The sequence below is a fragment of the Pseudoliparis swirei genome, chromosome 20 (assembly GCF_029220125.1).
Source record: "Pseudoliparis swirei isolate HS2019 ecotype Mariana Trench chromosome 20, NWPU_hadal_v1, whole genome shotgun sequence".
Taxonomy (NCBI): Eukaryota; Metazoa; Chordata; class Actinopteri; order Perciformes; family Liparidae; genus Pseudoliparis; species Pseudoliparis swirei.
Genome location: NC_079407.1, coordinates 27,238,008 through 27,255,426, shown reverse-complemented (window position 1 = coordinate 27,255,426; position 17,419 = coordinate 27,238,008). Strand labels below are relative to the sequence as shown.

The 17,419-nt window shown below is 43.3% G+C and overlaps 2 protein-coding genes across 11 annotated transcripts in view; both read left to right on the top strand.

Moving 5' to 3' along the window:
• The window catches only part of fam168a (family with sequence similarity 168 member A), a 37,754-nt gene extending 26,458 nt beyond the window's left edge, over positions 1 to 11,296 (top strand). For all 7 annotated transcript variants that reach the window (XM_056441710.1, XM_056441709.1, XM_056441711.1 and 4 more), the window contains 5 exons: positions 566 to 646; positions 3,871 to 4,016; positions 5,738 to 5,921; positions 6,187 to 6,313; positions 7,000 to 11,296. In XM_056441710.1, the coding sequence (XP_056297685.1) occupies positions 566 to 646; positions 3,871 to 4,016; positions 5,738 to 5,921; positions 6,187 to 6,299 (524 nt within the window). In that variant the 3' untranslated portion in view covers positions 6,300 to 6,313; positions 7,000 to 11,296. The remainder of the gene's footprint in view (positions 1 to 565; positions 647 to 3,870; positions 4,017 to 5,737; positions 5,922 to 6,186; positions 6,314 to 6,999) is intronic.
• A 270-nt stretch (positions 11,297 to 11,566) lies between these two features.
• The window catches only part of LOC130211091 (P2Y purinoceptor 3), a 25,099-nt gene continuing 19,246 nt past the window's right edge, over positions 11,567 to 17,419 (top strand). The window contains exons 1-2 of one of the 4 annotated variants that reach the window (XM_056441703.1): positions 11,716 to 11,787; positions 15,223 to 15,304. Coding sequence is in view for 1 of the 4 variants with exons in the window: in XM_056441701.1 (XP_056297676.1) it covers positions 11,728 to 11,787 (60 nt within the window). In the remaining 3 variants the exon portion in view is untranslated. Of the gene's footprint in view, positions 11,788 to 13,949; positions 13,972 to 15,164; positions 15,305 to 17,419 lie in introns of those variants that run through there. The other 3 variants (XM_056441704.1, XM_056441701.1, XM_056441702.1) reach the window with 3 other exon arrangements.

Here is a 17,419-nt window from a genome sequence, read left to right as displayed (position 1 = left end):
CCCGTCTGTCTGTCTGCCCGTCTGTCTGTCTGTCTGTCTGTCTGTCTGTCTGTCTGTCTGTCTGTCTGCCTGTCTGTCTGCCTGTCTGTCTGTCTGTCTGTCTGCCCGTCTGTCTGTCTGTCTGTCTGTCTGTCTGTCTGCCTGTCTGCCTGTCTGTCTGTCTGTCTGTCTGTCTGCCCGTCTGTCTGTCTGTCTGTCTGTCTGCCCGTCTGTCTGTCTGTCTGCCCGTCTCTCTGTCTGCCTGCCTGCCTGCCTGTCTGCCTCTCTGTCTGCCTGTCTGTCTGCCTGTCTGTCTGCCTGTCTGTCTGTCTGCCTCTCTGTCTCACCTCACATCGGCAGGTGTGTCTCGTCTCGTATGTATGATGCTTTCAGGCTGTTATTGGTGCAGACATTTTTTTTAATTGGCACCATCTGTGCACATCCTGTCCTCAACCAACTGCTGTTCTGTCCTACCTGAGTGTGTGTCTGTGTGTGTGTGTGTGTGTGTGTGTGTTTTTTGTTGTGTACATCTGTGTGTTCAGACGTGGTTTCTGACGTGTCTCTGGTCTGTGGTGTTTTCCTTCAGCCTATCCAGGAGGGTATCCTGCCGCGGCTCCCACCTATACACCCAACCTCTATCAGACAGGCAGTCCTGGGTATCCACCAGGTGAGGCCCCCCCCCCCACACACACACCATTCGATGACTTTGTTTATATTCCACAACGCGGTGTCTCTGGGGAAATGGCTTGTCAGCACGCTGCTCTGCTTCTGAGTTAATTAGTGGGATTTCCGTCAGTCAATCAGAGATAAAGCTCGGTGCGTTTGAGGAACCCATTGAAGTTTCATGAAAGGACTTGACATGTACATGATCATATTTCATCGCTCAATGCAAGGATGTGTGTGTGTGTGTGTTTTCTGCTGGCCCATTGTTCAGCAAATGTACACTATTGTTGTTTATTTTTCTCTTTTTATTCGCATAATACAAAGAAAACAAAAAAAGGGAAATCTACAAAGCAAAATTCTCCAAGTTGAAACGCGTGGCATGAATCTCTCTGTGAACTCGACGTGTAAGCGGCCTCCGGTGTTATTACGACGCTCCCGTTGAGAATTAAGCGCCACGTTTTTATTTAGTAAACAAAGAATTACGCAACCGTCATTTTGTGCAAAGTTGACGGTACGATACAGAAGAAGCCGTCATAAATACAGAGATTAACTACTAATCATTCCTATACAAATGCTGTTCAAATATAGTCATCAAGTAGTTTTAATCGTGGGACTTAGCATACATGTCATTCTATTATTCATCTCTTTATTCTCATATTTTTTGCCTCGTACCTGAAGCCGCTCATTGAAACCCGGAGGAGAAAAATCCATTTTCTCCCCAAAGCTGATGACAAACTCCCAGAATGCATCAGTGAAGTCTCTCAGATATGTCGCGATGCAGTGAGCGTCTCACACGCTGAAACCCAGTCGAGCGATTCCCCCCCGAGCCGGCCTCCAGTCATCTTGATTCTACTCGCTGCAGCTCTATGATCGAGGATCCAGATCACACACGCTGCCGTCGGTTGTAATTTGTTTAATTACTAAATATTCACAGGAGTAAAGATGATGTTTTTATTAATTATGTGCTTTAATTTGACCCAGACAGACACAACGTCTCAAATACAGACGCAGCGAGGAGAGATCGAGTTTCAGTCGAGTTCGATTGCAAAAGCTTCCAGGGCTGCTCAGATATAATCCTAAAACGGTGGTTTTGAAGGATGAAATATATCAAATAAACAGCCTTTAACAACCAATAAATGTGCCACTAATCCATCTGGAATAACTTTCCGAGACGTGAATGTTTCTGATGCGTTTTACACTCATTAGCAGTTAAATAAAGTGTGTTGTGTTTAAAGTGAATCAGTCTTTGAGTTGAGGCTGTAAAAACACGCAGCGTGTTGAACGAATTACACATTTAAATAAACAAATCGGTTGATCTTGAAAACAGAGTTTATGCTCCATTACGCAATTTATGTTTTATAGGAATTTATTTATTCGCGGTTCATCGGAAATGAAACTCTACAACCGCTCAAGCTTTTACGACGTGAATCATCGGCGAATATTTAGAGCCAGACGCCGGCCGGCCGTCTGGATTTAAGAGCCGATGAGGGCGGATGTAGAGGAGATGAGTTCAACGCGGTCGGCGTCTAGAAAACACAGAATCCACAAAGAGCAACCGCTAAATTAAACGTATCGCCGTTTCATTCGTACCCGTAAAACGTGGTCGACCTGCTCTGACTGGCGTGGATCACGTGGCCACAGGTTAATTACCGCCTCTTAAAAGACGTTCTTGTGTTTACGACGCAGTTATTTAGGTTGAATGAATTTCCTTCAGGCAGGTATTTAAGATTTGAACGCCGCTGAGGACAAAGGGACGTGTGGAACAACAAGAGGGACGTTCGGCGCGGAAAGCATCAAATAAAGAGCATTAAGTCACAATAAGATGGTATATTGTGAATGAGCAGCTAACGTCGTTTCCTTTAGTATTCTCCTGGATTTCAGGGTGTGTTTCTAGACGTCCCCCCCTCCCCCTCTCCTCTCCTCTCCCAGTTTAAAAAAAAATCTTTTTGGAAGTCCCTCAGACGATCAGGTGTGCTTTGGCGAAGCTGAGCAACAACAGAACGACGTTATCCAGGCGTTCCTTTAGTTTTTTGTTTTTAAGCCTCCGTGGTAATAGCGGTAATATTTAACTGCACATTTAAATTCTACGCGTGAAATTAAAAATCTTTTATATTTTGTGTCCCAGACGAACATAAAGTCCGACGGTCCGATTCAAGAAAAGAAAGCGTCATTATTTCTCATGACTGTTGAATAGACGAGCCGTTTTCGATCAGCGGGGTTTTTGTGCAAGTGTCACACACCATTGTCCTCTAATGCGCTCTGTGTGTGTGTGTGTGTGTGAGCGAGAGTGTGTGTATGCGCACACACACACTTTCAGACACACACAGCAGCCCCAGCATCTCTTTGTTCCCTGTCCTTGTGAGAGAGGCTTTCATAAGCTCCGCAGCATTGAGCTAGGAGCACGTTTGACCTTCAGGCTCCTCCTAGTGGCGGCTGGGCGGTACTGCGCCCCGCAGAGCAAAGCCCAGATACCAGCAGACATCATTAATGCGGCGGTCTGGAGCCGATGCCTTCGCTGTCCTTAAGGAAACCTCGTGCTTTCTCAAGCCGGCTGTCAGAAATAATACATTTCAACGGTGACTTCATTTAAATGTTGTGTGCCGCTCCGGCTGCGTGGATATTATCCATAAAATGTTGATTATTGACTACAGAGCGACACTCTTCACAGTAATCTTCAAAATATTGGTTAAATTAGTCTCTTTTGTCGTCGCATAAAACCCTTTTGGCTTGTTTAGAGTCTTTAGACTCTTTTAAAAGATAAACAGACAGCGCCAGTCCCCCATCTGGTGGATGATGTAGGAAACGCCGTAAAGAGAAAACGGCTGCAACTCATGATTATCGTTTATAATTCATCATAAATGATTGTTTTGTCCGAGCAGCGACGATTCAAATCCCAAAGTATTAACATTTTACTGTAGCGTGAGAGCCGGAGCCGTCCTGTGAACTTAAAAATCAGATCACGATGGTTTCCACCGAAGCGTTTGGTTATTTATACGAGAGTAAAGTCATTCATAAAACACACACGTCCTACAACTCCTCATGATAGCATTCTGATTATGTGATTATAGTGTGTGTGTGTGTGTGAGTGTGAGTGTGTGTGTGTGTGTGTGTGTCCATTGTGGTAAAGCAGCACTTATAATCATCACATGTGTGTGAGTGTGTTCATCTTTTTGTTCTCTATATTTTTTTCAAATCTTTCTCTCTTTCCTGTTGTTGTTGTTTTTTTAGGATACACTTCAGCGGGCACCCAGTACAAAGTGCCCCCCGCCCAGTCCAATGGAGCGCCCCCCCCCTACACCCCCACGCCCACCCCATACCCAACAGCCATGTACCCCATCCGCAGTGCCTACCCTCAGCAGAACCTCTACACACAGGTACGGAGACTGAGTTACCATTTTCTTTACTACACACACACTCACTCACTCACTCACTCACTCACTCTCACACACACAAAGACACACTCTCTCACCACACACACACTCACTCTCACTCCCCCCTCCCCCCCTCAGGGAGCGTACTACACACACTCACACACTCACTCAAACAATCACACACACACACACACACTCTCTCGCCACACACACACTCACTCTCACTCACTCTCCCCCCCCCCTCAGGGAGCGTACTACACACTCACACACTCACTCTCACTCTCTCGCCCCCCTCAGGAGCGTACTACACTCACACTCCTCCTCCCCCCTCAGGAGCGTACTACTCACTCACCTCCTCCTCCCCCCTCAGGGAGCGTACTACTAACTCACACACTCACTCTCACTCTCTCGCCCCCCCTCAGGGAGCGTACTACACACTCACTCACACTCACTCTCCCCCCCCCCTCAGGGAGCGTACTACACACTCACTCACACTCACTCTCCCCCCCCCTCAGGGAGCGTACTACACACTCACTCTACACACACACACTCACACATACTCACGCACACTCTCACACTCACACACACAAACACACTCTCTCACCACACACACACTCACTCTCACTCCCCCTCCCCCTCAGGGAGCGTACTGCACACACTCACACACTCACTCAAACAATCACACACACACTCTCTCGCCACACACACACTCACTCTCACTCACTCTCCCCCCCCCCTCAGGGAGCGTACTACACACTCACACACTCCTCCTCCCCCTCAGGAGCGTACTACACTCACTCTCACTCTCGCCCCCTCAGGAGCGTACTACACTCACACACTCACTCCTCCCCCTCAGGGAGCGTACTACACACTCACACACTCACTCTCACTCTCTCGCCCCCCCTCAGGGAGCGTACTACACACTCACACACTCACACACTCACTCACTCCCCCTCAGGGAGCGTACTACACACTCACACACTCACTCACTCTCCCCCCCCTCAGGGAGCGTACTACACACTCACACACTCACTCACTCCCCCCCCCCCCTCAGGGAGCGTACTACACACTCACTCTCACTCTCTCGCCCCCCCTCAGGGAGCATACTACACACTCACACACTCACTCACTCCCCCTCAGGAGCGTACACACTCACACTCACTCTCACTCTCTCGCCCCCCTCAGGAGCGTACTACACCTCCTCCCCCCTCAGGGAGCGTACTACACACTCACACACTCACTCTCACTCTCTCGCCCCCCCTCAGGGAGCGTACTACACACTCACACACTCACTCTCACTCTCTCGCCCCCCCTCAGGGAGCGTACTACTCACTCACACACTCTCACTCTCCCCCCCCCCTCAGGGAGCATACTACACACTCACACACTCACTCTCACTCTCTCGCCCCCCCTCAGGGAGCGTACTACACACTCACACACTCACTCTTCCCCTCAGGAGCGTACTACTCACTCACACACTCTCACTCTCCCCCTCAGGAGCATACTACACACTCACACTCACTCACTCTCTCGCCCCCCTCAGGAGCGTACTACACTCACACTCACTCCTCCCCCTCAGGGAGCGTACTACTCACTCACACTCACTCTCCCCCCCCCAGGGAGCGTACTACACACACACACACACACACACACTCTCACTCACTCTCCCCCCCCTCAGGGAGCGTACTACACACTCACTCACACACTCTCCCCCCCCCCCCCAGGGAGCGTACTACACGCAGCCGGTGTACGCGGCGCAGCCCCACGTGATCCACCACACCACCGTGGTGCAGCCCAACAGCATCCCGTCCGCGGCGCTCTACCCGGCGCCCGTGCCCGTCAACGCTCCCCGCAACGCCATGGCCGCCATGGGGATGGTCACCGGGACAACCATGGCCATGAGCGCCGGTAAGACGGGACCCCAATGTTTATTTATTGACTTTATGGGTTTTCAGACACGATCTTAGGGGCGAATGGATGAACTCTGTGATTTATTATGGAAATGTTGGTTTGAGAATTCTCCTTTTTTTAAGAGTTCTCTTGTTTTTAAAAGTTCTCTTCAGAGTTCTCTTGTTTTGTTCTCTTAAAAATTATACCAAAAACACTTGAAGGAATGTAAACAAAGGTATCCGTCGTCTCACCGAGAGTTGCCGCTGTGCTTTCCTCCCCACAGGGACCCTGTTGACGACGCCCCAGCACGCCCAGATCGGAGGTCACACCATCACCATGCCCACCTACAGGCCCCAAGGCACACCTGGGTACAGCTACGTACCGCCTCACTGGTAGAGCCCCACCATCATGTGAGTGGTCCCCCTTTTCAGGTGTTCGTCCACTTTATTTCATTTTATTTTTACATTTCTTATTCCCTCCTGAGGTCTGAGGCCTTTGATATTTAGGTGATACTTGGGTCATAATTAATATTTTAATATTTCAGCATTTCCTGTTCAGATATATATAATATATTATATATGTATAATATATTATAAATATAATATATATACAATATATAATATTATATATATAAATATTATATTTTATATATTAATGTGCAGTAATTACAGCATTTTTTATTGATTTAATTATTGTTTATTATTAATTTTATTATTGTAATTATTTAAAAATATGGATTACAGGCTCTGTACGCACCTCTGTTCAATAATTATTACAGTTACCTGCTAAGTGACGTAGAACATATCGACAATTTGTGTATTTAATAACTTTTGTGGGAATATTGCGACATAAGACCAAAAAATAAACGACAACAACCGTGATGACTATAATGTTATGCTAAGTAACAGGTACCCAGGCTAGGAAGAAGCATTTTATACTGTAAATCAATAACAATAAGGTTGAATGTTTGAGGTATTCTTAGTTCAGATGTTTGTGGATTATTTCTCAAAAGAATATTACATTATTTCTTATTTTTTTACATTATTTCCTCCAGACGTCTGAGGCCTAAAAGTCTTCTTCTTCTTCTTCCCGTCAGATCTGGAGTTCACCATCGTATGCAAACTGCTCAAATCTTACACGGGCTCTCACTGGTAACCATGGGAACCTGGAACCTGTCTGCAAGAACAAAACTAAAGTGCAACAGCCACTTTACTATTATTGTTATTGTTAGTACGCGACATTCTCTAACGTTTTTACACACACAAAAAAAGCTGCTTTTATTTTTTCTCTCGTTCATTTGCCAACCAGTCATTACCTTTTTTTATTTTATACGGTTATTTTTTTATCATCTGTTTTTTATTCATTTATTTTTTCAATGTGTGTCATTGGAACTCCAGAAGGACTCTTGACCAATCACAGGTGTCACCTGCTCCTGTTTCCGTGTGTGTGCGTGTGTGTGTGTGCGTGTGTGGTCCTTACCGCTGCTGCTGCTCAGCTGGCTGGAATATATTGGGCACTTATTCCTCATCATCTTCATCATCTTCATCACTACCAAGATTTATTGACTTATGCTGCCAAAGTTCTGAACGACTCGATCTCAGCACAAGTTTTTTAACCGTTACGATCGATATTATTAGTTTTCTGGGTTATTTAAGTTTCTTTCATTCACTTTATTACCTTTTTCTTTTCCCTCTTCGGTTTAATCTTCCGTCGTCTTCCAGCCCGTCGTCGCGTGAGCGCTCGCTGGCCCGTTACCACGGCAACGCGAAAGACAACATCGCGCGTCTCGCCGCAGGCTAGCACGTCGTGAATCTAACTTTTTAGCGTAAGTCAATGAGTTTAGAAAAATGTACGAATATTTATAATAACCGCGGGTCGACAGAGCGGGTTGGTCACGCTCACACACACACACACACACACACACACACACACACACACACACACACAGGGGCTCCTGTGTTCACTTAGTGGCACTTACTACACGATACCTTCCAGTTTATGGTGTCACACACACATACATACACACACACACATACATACACATACGCATACACACACACATACACACACATACACACACACACATACACACACATACGCATACATACACATACACACATACACACACACGCATACATACACACATACACACACACACACATGCAATACGTGACGTGGATTTCTAGGTTTGTGCATGGCAGACAGCAGAGAAGTCGTTTAAAGGGATTGTGTTGGCGCCAAGAGAGGAGATGAGGAGAGGAGATGAGATCAGAGGAGGAGGAGGAGGAGGAGGAGGAGGAGGAGGAGGAGGTCACGTGATCACAGTGAGGTCTTTTTTATCATTTCACGGTCCAAGACGTTTGAGTTTGTGCGTCTCGCCTGCAGCAGACGCACAAACACTCGTCCTTCGTCCTGTAACCAAACACTCGACCAATAGGAACACGGCTCTTACAGTTAATAATGTGTGCTGGTAGACTGGTAGATGGATGAGAGTCATGTGGCATGTGGCCACGCCCCCCCCCCCCCCCCACGTGTAGGGCCAATCGGAGGAGGGCGTCGATGTGCGTTTGCCTGGCTGGTCCACGTTTGTCGTTCTCTTGATGTTTTTAACTTTGTGTGAGGAGCTGCTGTTCATGGGTAGAGGAGAAAGGGGGCGGAGCCTCAGCTCGGTTGACTTTTAAGACCTTTTTCTTTTAAAAAGAAGAATCCATTTGATCGTTTATTTGTTTGTTTACACATATCTGCTTTTACTGACTGACTTTTAAACATTATTCTCCATTTAAAAGAAGAAAAAAAATTCAAATAAATATCCATCATATGAGTATAATATAATATTTGAGACGTGGATCCATAAACATTTTCTGTTTTTATGTTCAACGGCCGTGTGACGACCTCATCGCGTCGCTACCAACATACCTGGTCGAGGCGGTGGGGTTTAATATTTAGGCGATAACTTGGGTAATAAATCATATTTTATTATTTCAGGATTTACACTAAAAAAATAAGACTACTTCATAATCAGATTTGTATGACAAGCGTTTACTGCGCAGGTATATAAAGATGAAGTGGAGTTTGAATATCGCAATAAAACGAGAGGGAGCGCCTCCAACTGGCGACGTGCAGTAACTACAGCGTTTTTAATTGATTTTTTACATTTTAATTTGAAATGCTTATTATTGTAATCGTTAAAAAAATATGGATTACAGGCTGTGCGCGGCCGCCGTTCAATAACTATTACCGCTAAGAAGTGACGTAGAACAGATCGACAATTTGGGTATTTAATAACTTTTTGTGAGGGAATATTGCGACACAAGACAACAACAAAAACATGAATATAATTTAACGCTAAGTAACAGGTACCTAGGCTAGGAAGAAGCAATTTATATTGTCATTAAAAAAACAATAAGGTTGAATGTTCGAGGTATTCTTAGTCCAGATGTTTGTAGGTTTAATTCTCAAAAGAATGTTACGCAACGCCGCCGTCGGATGCAAAAAAAAGTCAAAATATTTGATCAACGTGGTTAAATGTTAAGTTTTTAATTCAGTTAAATTTAAAAAAAGAATCCATACGGTGTGTTTTCTCTCGGCGGCGGTAACGTTCCTTATTACCGTTTATTTAACCAACTTCTGTCAGTATTTCTCAATTAAGTCTTATTTTTTATTTCTTCACTCTGGTCGATTGAGCGTATCGGGTATAAAATAATATTCAGGTGTTTTTCACGAAAGCATCGGATCTCTACGTTAAAAAAATAAAAATAAACCTGCAGTATATTTATACCGTAGTGTATTTCTAGCTCGGCAGTGTGGCGGCTACTGTTTGCTTTTAATATAAATATATTTGTAATCTTCCGCATCCTCCAAACACGTCGAGACTTAAAACTCGTGGAGATTTTCGTCATCGAATCCCACGTGTTTAAAAATATCGTTAACGACGGAACGGGAACGGACGACTCGTTGTTGTTGTTGACGACTCAGCCTCCACGCCCCCTTTTTGTGCCGTGCCATATTTGGAGTAGAGATGAAGTTTCTTCCTCCTGAGTCCTCGTCGTCGTGTTCCTGTCTTGCCTTTTCTCACTTTTTTAAAATCTTACCGTGTGCCGTTTTGCGTCCCTCCAAAACCGTTCAAGCAATTAATTCGGGGATGCCAAATGCTCTCGGATCAAACGTCGTGCTCCTTTTGAACCCTCTGCTCTCGATGTGCCATCGGTCTGACCTTCTGAGACCCCGACGCCATAGCAGCATGTCGAACTGGAGGATGTCCATTTTTGGGGGGGGGGGGGGGGGGATGTCCACTGAGCATTTTTCAACACTAGATGGCGCCGCAGGACAAAGTCTGGAAGAGGCAACCTGGTTCAAAAACGTAAAAAAATAATAATAATAATCAGAATCTAAGTCATTTGGATATTTTGGAGCACTGAGATTTTTTTACTTTTCCAAAATAAAATAAAAAAGCCATTTTAGACAAAGGTTCACGGCTTTGAGCCAAAACGTAATAAATTAATAATTCACAGGTGTCATTTACATCTAATTTGGATATTTTGAGCACAGAGATTTTTCTTTCTTTTCCAAATTCTACAAAAAAACCAAATACTGATTTATTTTATTTCTAATAAGAGGTTTTTTTTGGACCAATGCTCTTAAAAAGTGATTCCCGTGTCAAAGCGATGAAGCAAAAGACTCCTCGACGTTCAGCGAAGTGGAAATGGACCGCTGGACTCGGGCGTGTTGTTTGTGGGCGGGGCCTCTTTTTTTGTTTCCCACTGTTTAAACGTTGAAAGGTGGTAAAGTCCATGACGCTCTTCCTCTCCTCCATCTCCCTCCTTTCTTTTTTGTTTGTTGCCTTGCAGTCTCTTCGTTATTCCCACCAGTCTGAATTAAAACTCTCGGTCGGCTCTTAAATGTCTTTTTGGTGTTCTGCTGCAGCTTTTTGATTTTTTAAAATCTGTCCGATATTTTTCTCTTAGTTTTTAATTTGACGCGATGTGATGCAAAAAGTGGAAATTCCTTGTCTTCCAAAAAAAATAAAAATCATACGGAACGAGTATTAGGAACCCCATGTTTGGAAGTTTTATTTCGGTACCCGGTTGCACACGCTGGTATATCTGTTCCTGTCAGGTTGTGTTTTAACTGAAGAGAAGTGACTGTGTGTTAGCTGTGTGGTCCAGAGTGAAGGGCCGGCGTCAGGCTTGTGATATGAAGTGTAAATCTGTTTTTAATTTTTTTTTTTCATTTTTTGTTTTGTTATATTTTAATTTTTTTTGTTGAGGTTTTTGTTTTCTTTTTTAAAGATCAGTTAGTGATCTAGTACTATAACTAAGCCAAGTTTGTAATTGTATATTTACTGTAAAATGTAGAACATTGAATAACTATTAAAATTTTCCTATAAAAGGAAATGTTTGTTTCCGTTTGATCTTTTTTCTTCTCGAGATTTTCTTTCCCTACAATCTGGAAAACGAATCTCGGCTCTTCCCGTGACACGGAGAAAAACCCCCAAAATGTCATATCGTCCTAAAGTAAACAGTTTAATTTGAAGTGATTGCACAACGTTTGAAATTCCGTTTTATTCTTTTGAACCGAACTCTAGATTATAACGTTCGGCCGCCTTAAAACACGACAACTCTCTAAAGGGGCGTGGCTACCTTCTGATGTTTGGCGTTTTAGTAAATCTACACGAGTCACGACCTCAGAGCGAGATGTATGGACTGCAGAGGGAACGCTGCTCTTAAAGGGCCAGACACGACTTCAGAGGGAACGCTGCTCTTAAAGGGCCAGATGCGACTTCGGAGCACGAGCCTCACAGACAACGTGATCTCCTGGTGACTGGATGAAGAGCTTCAGCCTCTTCCTCTTCATCAGGAGCTGGAAGGAAGAACCACGAAGAGTTGTGAGTTTCCGCTGGAGGAAGAACAACTCTCTCACTTCTCCATCAGCTGACGACAACTGGGTTGAGCAACACGAGCACCGACTGACACACACACACACAGCATACATACAAACACACATGCATACACACACACAAACATACACATGCGTACACACATGCACACCGGCGCTCCAGGGCCGCGGCTCCATGAGTTCATCCTGAGCTGAAGCCTGAAACGACTTCAGAGACACTTTTTTTCTTCTTGTGACTCTTATGAAACTTCTGAATCATCACGAAAGTAATTTGCTGATAACGCTTTTTAAATTTTTTTTCTTCCTTTAAGCCTTTAAAACTTTGATTTTAACTTTTTGGGGGATTTCTTCATCAACTCTCAGACTGGGACTTCCCCCCCCCCCCCCCCGTGTGGTATTCATGCTGCAGGCTTTGACTGAAACGAAAAAATCATTCAACAAGAAATGAAACAGGAGGGTAGTTCAAGGACAACGGGAATAATAAACTATCGGACTGAAAGCAGATTTAGTGCTCAGCCCGTCGCCACGACGACATGAAACACGCAGGAGGGAGACGAGAGGGTTCCTCCAGACCTCGAGTCTCCAGATACACAGAACCATGAAGGTTCCATCTGGGACCGAAAATGGTTCTTCAGAGTGATGCCAGAGAAGAACCATATCTGGTTCCACGAAGAACCTTTCAAACTAGGGTTCTTTAAAGAACCATTTCCATTAAGAGTTCTTCAAAGAACCAATAAAGGTGTCTTAAGTAACCTTCAAAAAAAGGTTCTTTAAGGCACCATATTTGGTTCCACGAAGAACCTTTCAAACCAGGGTCCATGGTTCTTCGTAGAACCACTAAGCCGTTTAAAGAACCATTCTTGTTCTGTGTGTTGGATCCAGAACAGAACCATGGCTCCAGTCATGACGTCCTGCTGGCTGGTCTCAGACCTGTGGATATATCCTCTCGTGTGTGTGTAGGTGTGTGTGTGTGTAGGTGTGTGTGTGTGGTGTGTGTGTGTAGGTGCACTCAAAGAAATAACTTGTAGGATTTACTTAATAAAATCCTCGTAACAATTTGCACTAACACTTGAGTTTGATATGGGAAATAAATAGTCACATTCCATTCATAGCATTACACGCTGTTTAGGGCTAGGGGAGGAGATGATTGAACCATTGATTCTCTGATTTCCCTTTTTTCTCCCTGTTAAAAGGGTTTTTTGGGGGAGTTTTTCCTGATCTGATTTATAGCCGACAGATAGTTTTTCACTGGGCGATACAAAATAAATTAATTTGTGACTATTTATTTCCCATATCAAACTCAAGTGAACTCACCTGTTTGCCTTCTGTGTGTTCTTGGCTGGTTGGAACAGCCACTTATTGGTTTGAGAATATGGTTAAGTGCTCTGGAGTTCATGTCAACATACTCCATGGTAGTCGGCAGCATTATGGTCACAAGTTGATCTGGTTGCCGTCTGCCTTGAGGGGCGACTGTTGACTGTGTTTTATTTATTTGTTTGTAAAAGTACAAGTCCAAGTCCATACTTGATATGCCAATCGTGGCGTAGTGGTAGTGTCGCTGTCTGCTGAGTATTTTCCACCCGTAGATATGAGTTCGAATCCCGAAAATTGACTGTTGGTACATTTTTGGCCTTATTGTCCACATTGTGTATGTTTACCTCATGACAACAACACAAACATTTTCCTCATTAATTTGCAGCCCTTTAAAGACGTTTTGATTTGAAACAGAGTGCTCCTTCGTTCACGTCAACATGCTCCATGGTAGTCGGCAGTGTGTTGGTCACAAGTTGATCTGGTGGTTTTCTGCCTTTCGTGGTGACCAGTGACCGCAGTGCAGGTTATTTAATTGTGCGAACAGAGTATACCGTGTCAGTCTTGGCCTAGTGGTAAAATCCCCGACAATCAACCTTTTTTTCCTCCCAAAGACATGAGTTCGAATCCCGTAACATCCTTATATATTTTTGTTGTTGTTGTTGTTTTTGTACTACAGAGTTATGCTACGTGATGCATGTTTGCACAAAACAGACTCCCAATTGTATGTTGATTAAGTGTTTATTTATTTGACCAAATGTATTTCAAAGGAAGGGCAGTTTGCTAACTTCCTGTTTCAACCATAAACAACACGCGACGCTTCAAGTCGCTGGACGCTTTCTCTTCTACATCGTCTCCTCCGGTATGTTCAGACCAGACACGACACGAGAAGCTTTCTCATTGCATTGTAGAATTTAACAATACGGCATTCGCCAGGACAGCTGCGTGTTCTCCTGCTATTATCAACATCTGCCGTAACTACGACAACAACAGACGCATTCGACCGAAGGTCGCCAGTTAACAGGGTCTCAGGTTGAACCGTAACACCGGCAGCTGTTGGAATATTGCGGCTCGCAAACGTCTTTCTCTCTCACACGCGTAACAAGGACCATATATTTTCAAAAACGTAGAGACGACTTACTTGTTCTGGCATGAAGCTCTCCTCCAACGTCTCGTCCAACGTCTCGTCCAACGTCTCGTCCAACGTCTCGTCGCGTTGCCGCCTTGAATGCGAATTGCGCGCGTCGATTGTTTCAAACGCGATAGATGTTTAGATTAATTAAAATGTACTTACCTTTTTCAGTTTATGTTCAGTCATTATAAAACATGTAAACAGTATGAGAAATTGGGGAGTAACATTTACTCTTCCCGCAGAGTTAATTTATTGTATGATTAAAATGTGTAACTTTTACTTAATAAAGTCTAGTAATCAGTGAAACGTATTAATACAATGTAGAATATATACCAATTAATTAAGTATAATTTACAACACCAACAATTTATTTTTTTGAGTGTGTGTATGTGTTTGTGTGTGTGTGTAGGTGTGTGTGTGTGTGTGTGTGTGTGTGTGCGCTTGGTGTGTATCTTCATCTTATCAGATGTCGGCGATGGAGGCCGGATGCTGAGCAGGAAACATGTTCTCAAAATCAAATAGGAGAACAATAAAAGGATCATAAAAGCACATCAGCTCAGTTTATCAGAAGAAAAAACTAAATATATATATATATGTTTAAAAAATAATACATATATATATATATAATATATGTGTATTAAAAATATGTATATATATATATAAAAAAATATATACAAATATGTATATATGTAAGAATTAAAAAATATATATATTTATATATATATATATATATATATATATAAAATGTTAAAGCCCCAGAGTGTTTCAGGTGCGCGAGCTCTCCACTTTTCTTGCGCCGTCGTGTTCCTGCAAGTCGACATCAGCGTGCATGGCGCAAGACTCATTGCGCGTGCGCAGAGCTGCGCAGCGCAGAGCTGCGCAGCGCTGCCGCGGCAGCAGGAGCCTCAGACCGGAGAGGAGACGACGCCGCGGTGACTTACACTCGCTGCTCGAGGCTCAACCGGGCTGTGTTGTTTACAGAGAGGACCGGTCCGCGAACGCACCATGGCCTCAACGTGTTGACGGTGCCTCCTCCTTATTGGTTGTTTAGCCGTCTCTGCGGGTAAGTTTCTTTATTTCTTTATTTGTTTACAGTGTTGTTTACTTCTTTTTGTGAGTGAAACATGTATATCGATGAATTGAATTCCCGTTGTTTGTTTCTGCTGCGGCTCAGATCCTCTGGTTCTGTGAGGCTGTGGTGCGTTCACGGGGTTCTGAGGAGAGTTCTGTTGAGACTTGTGAAATATGTCTAAACACTGGCGCTACATTACGTCATTGAAACGTCCCATCAATCATCAGAACTGGCAGATGTCCGTGTTCAGAACCTCAGTGCACACAGAACCATGTAGGTGCATCTGGAACCCAACATGGTTCTTCAGAGGGATGCCATGGCAGAACCATTTCTGGTTCCACATAGAACCTTTCACACCAGGGTTCTCTAACGAACCATTTCCTTAAATAGTTCTTCAAAGAACCAAAGGTGTCTCAAAGAACCTTAAAATGGTTCTTTAAGGCACCTGATTGGGTTCCCAAAGAACCTTTCAAACCAGGGTTCTTTAGAGAACCATTTCCTCAAATAGTTCCACATAGAACCTATAAAGGTGTCTCAGAGAACCTTCAAAAATTGTTCGTTAAGGCACCATTTCTGGTTCCACAAAGAACCTTTCAAACCAGGGTTCTTTAAAGAACCATTTCCTTAAAGAGTTCTTCAAAGATCCTGTAAAGGTACCTCAACGAACCTTCAAAAAATGGTTCTTTAAGGCACCATTTCTGGTTCCTCAAAGAACCTTTCAAACCAGGTTTCTATACAGAACATTTTCTTAAAGAGTTCTTCAAAGAACCTGTAAAGGTGCCTCAAAGAACCGTCAAAATGGTTCTTTAAGGCAGCATTTCCAAAAATGGTTCTCCAGTAGGTGATGTTCTTCGTAGAACCACAAAGCCTTTTAAAGAACCATTATAGAACCATTAGTGTTCTGGCTGTGCCCTTGGGCAAGGCATTGCCCTGATGCCAGCTGCCTTACGGGAACAAACCAGGTGAGACGTCTCTGTGATGAAATATTGAGCCGGATGATAAAGAAAGTATAAAGAGAGTATTATATCATAAAGAAGTACAATCCTCATAAAGAAGTATAATCCTCAAAAAGAAGTACAATCCTCATAAAGAAGTATAATCCTCATAAAGAAGTATAATCCTCTTAAAGAAGTATAATCTCATAAAGAAGTATAATCCTCATAAAGAAGTATAATCCTCATAAATAAAGTATTATCTTTAAACCATAAATAAAGACCATAAAATCATTCTGGGAAACTTCCTCTATTCCCAGGAATCTGTTTTAGTTTCTGCTTGAGTTACTTTTTGATATAAATGCAAATAATATTTGTAAATCTTGAAATCTTGTTGGACTTGTCACGTTACATTTTATGCATATTTTAGAAGATGATGAGTTTCGGGCATTAAGAACATAACGGACCAGATAATGTTGAGTTTGTTCTTATTCATGGGTTTGTTATCCAAGATAAATGGCATTTAATATATATATTTTAAAATCTGTTTATTTTTTGAATAATTCAGGAGTAAAAATAATTCATAATTTATTTTTGAATCATTGAAAATTAAAAAAAATCAGTATTTATTTATGCATTTTTGAGAAGTAAAAAAAAAACTATTTATTTTTTGAATTATTCAGAAATAAAAATAAATCATCATTTGAAAAGCTAAAAAGAAATGTATTTATTTTCGCATTAAAATAAAAAATCTGTATTTAAAAAAAAGATTTTTTAAATGTTTAGTCCTAATAACCGTGGATGTGGGGACGGGCTGTCGCGTGTGAACACCTGGCTCGCTGGTCCCGGGACGAGAGGAAACAGAAAAGGTTGAGAGCCTCGAGCAGCCAAGCGTCTCCTTTAAAACTGAGACTTTAATGGGAATTACCCAAGATGCATCTGGCTGTCTCTGGTTGTGTGTGTGTGTGTGTGTGTGTGTGTGTGGGGGTGGGGGGATCAGTCAGTGATGTCATCGCCTCTGCTGCGCGGGCGTCATGACATCATCCACCACACCGGCTAACTGCCACCTGCCGCTCGGCCGCAACGCTTTAATGAGAGCGGCTTGTGATTGTTTTGGGTAAACATGTTGAGACGTCAACATTTAAAAAGAAGTATCATATATATAATATATATA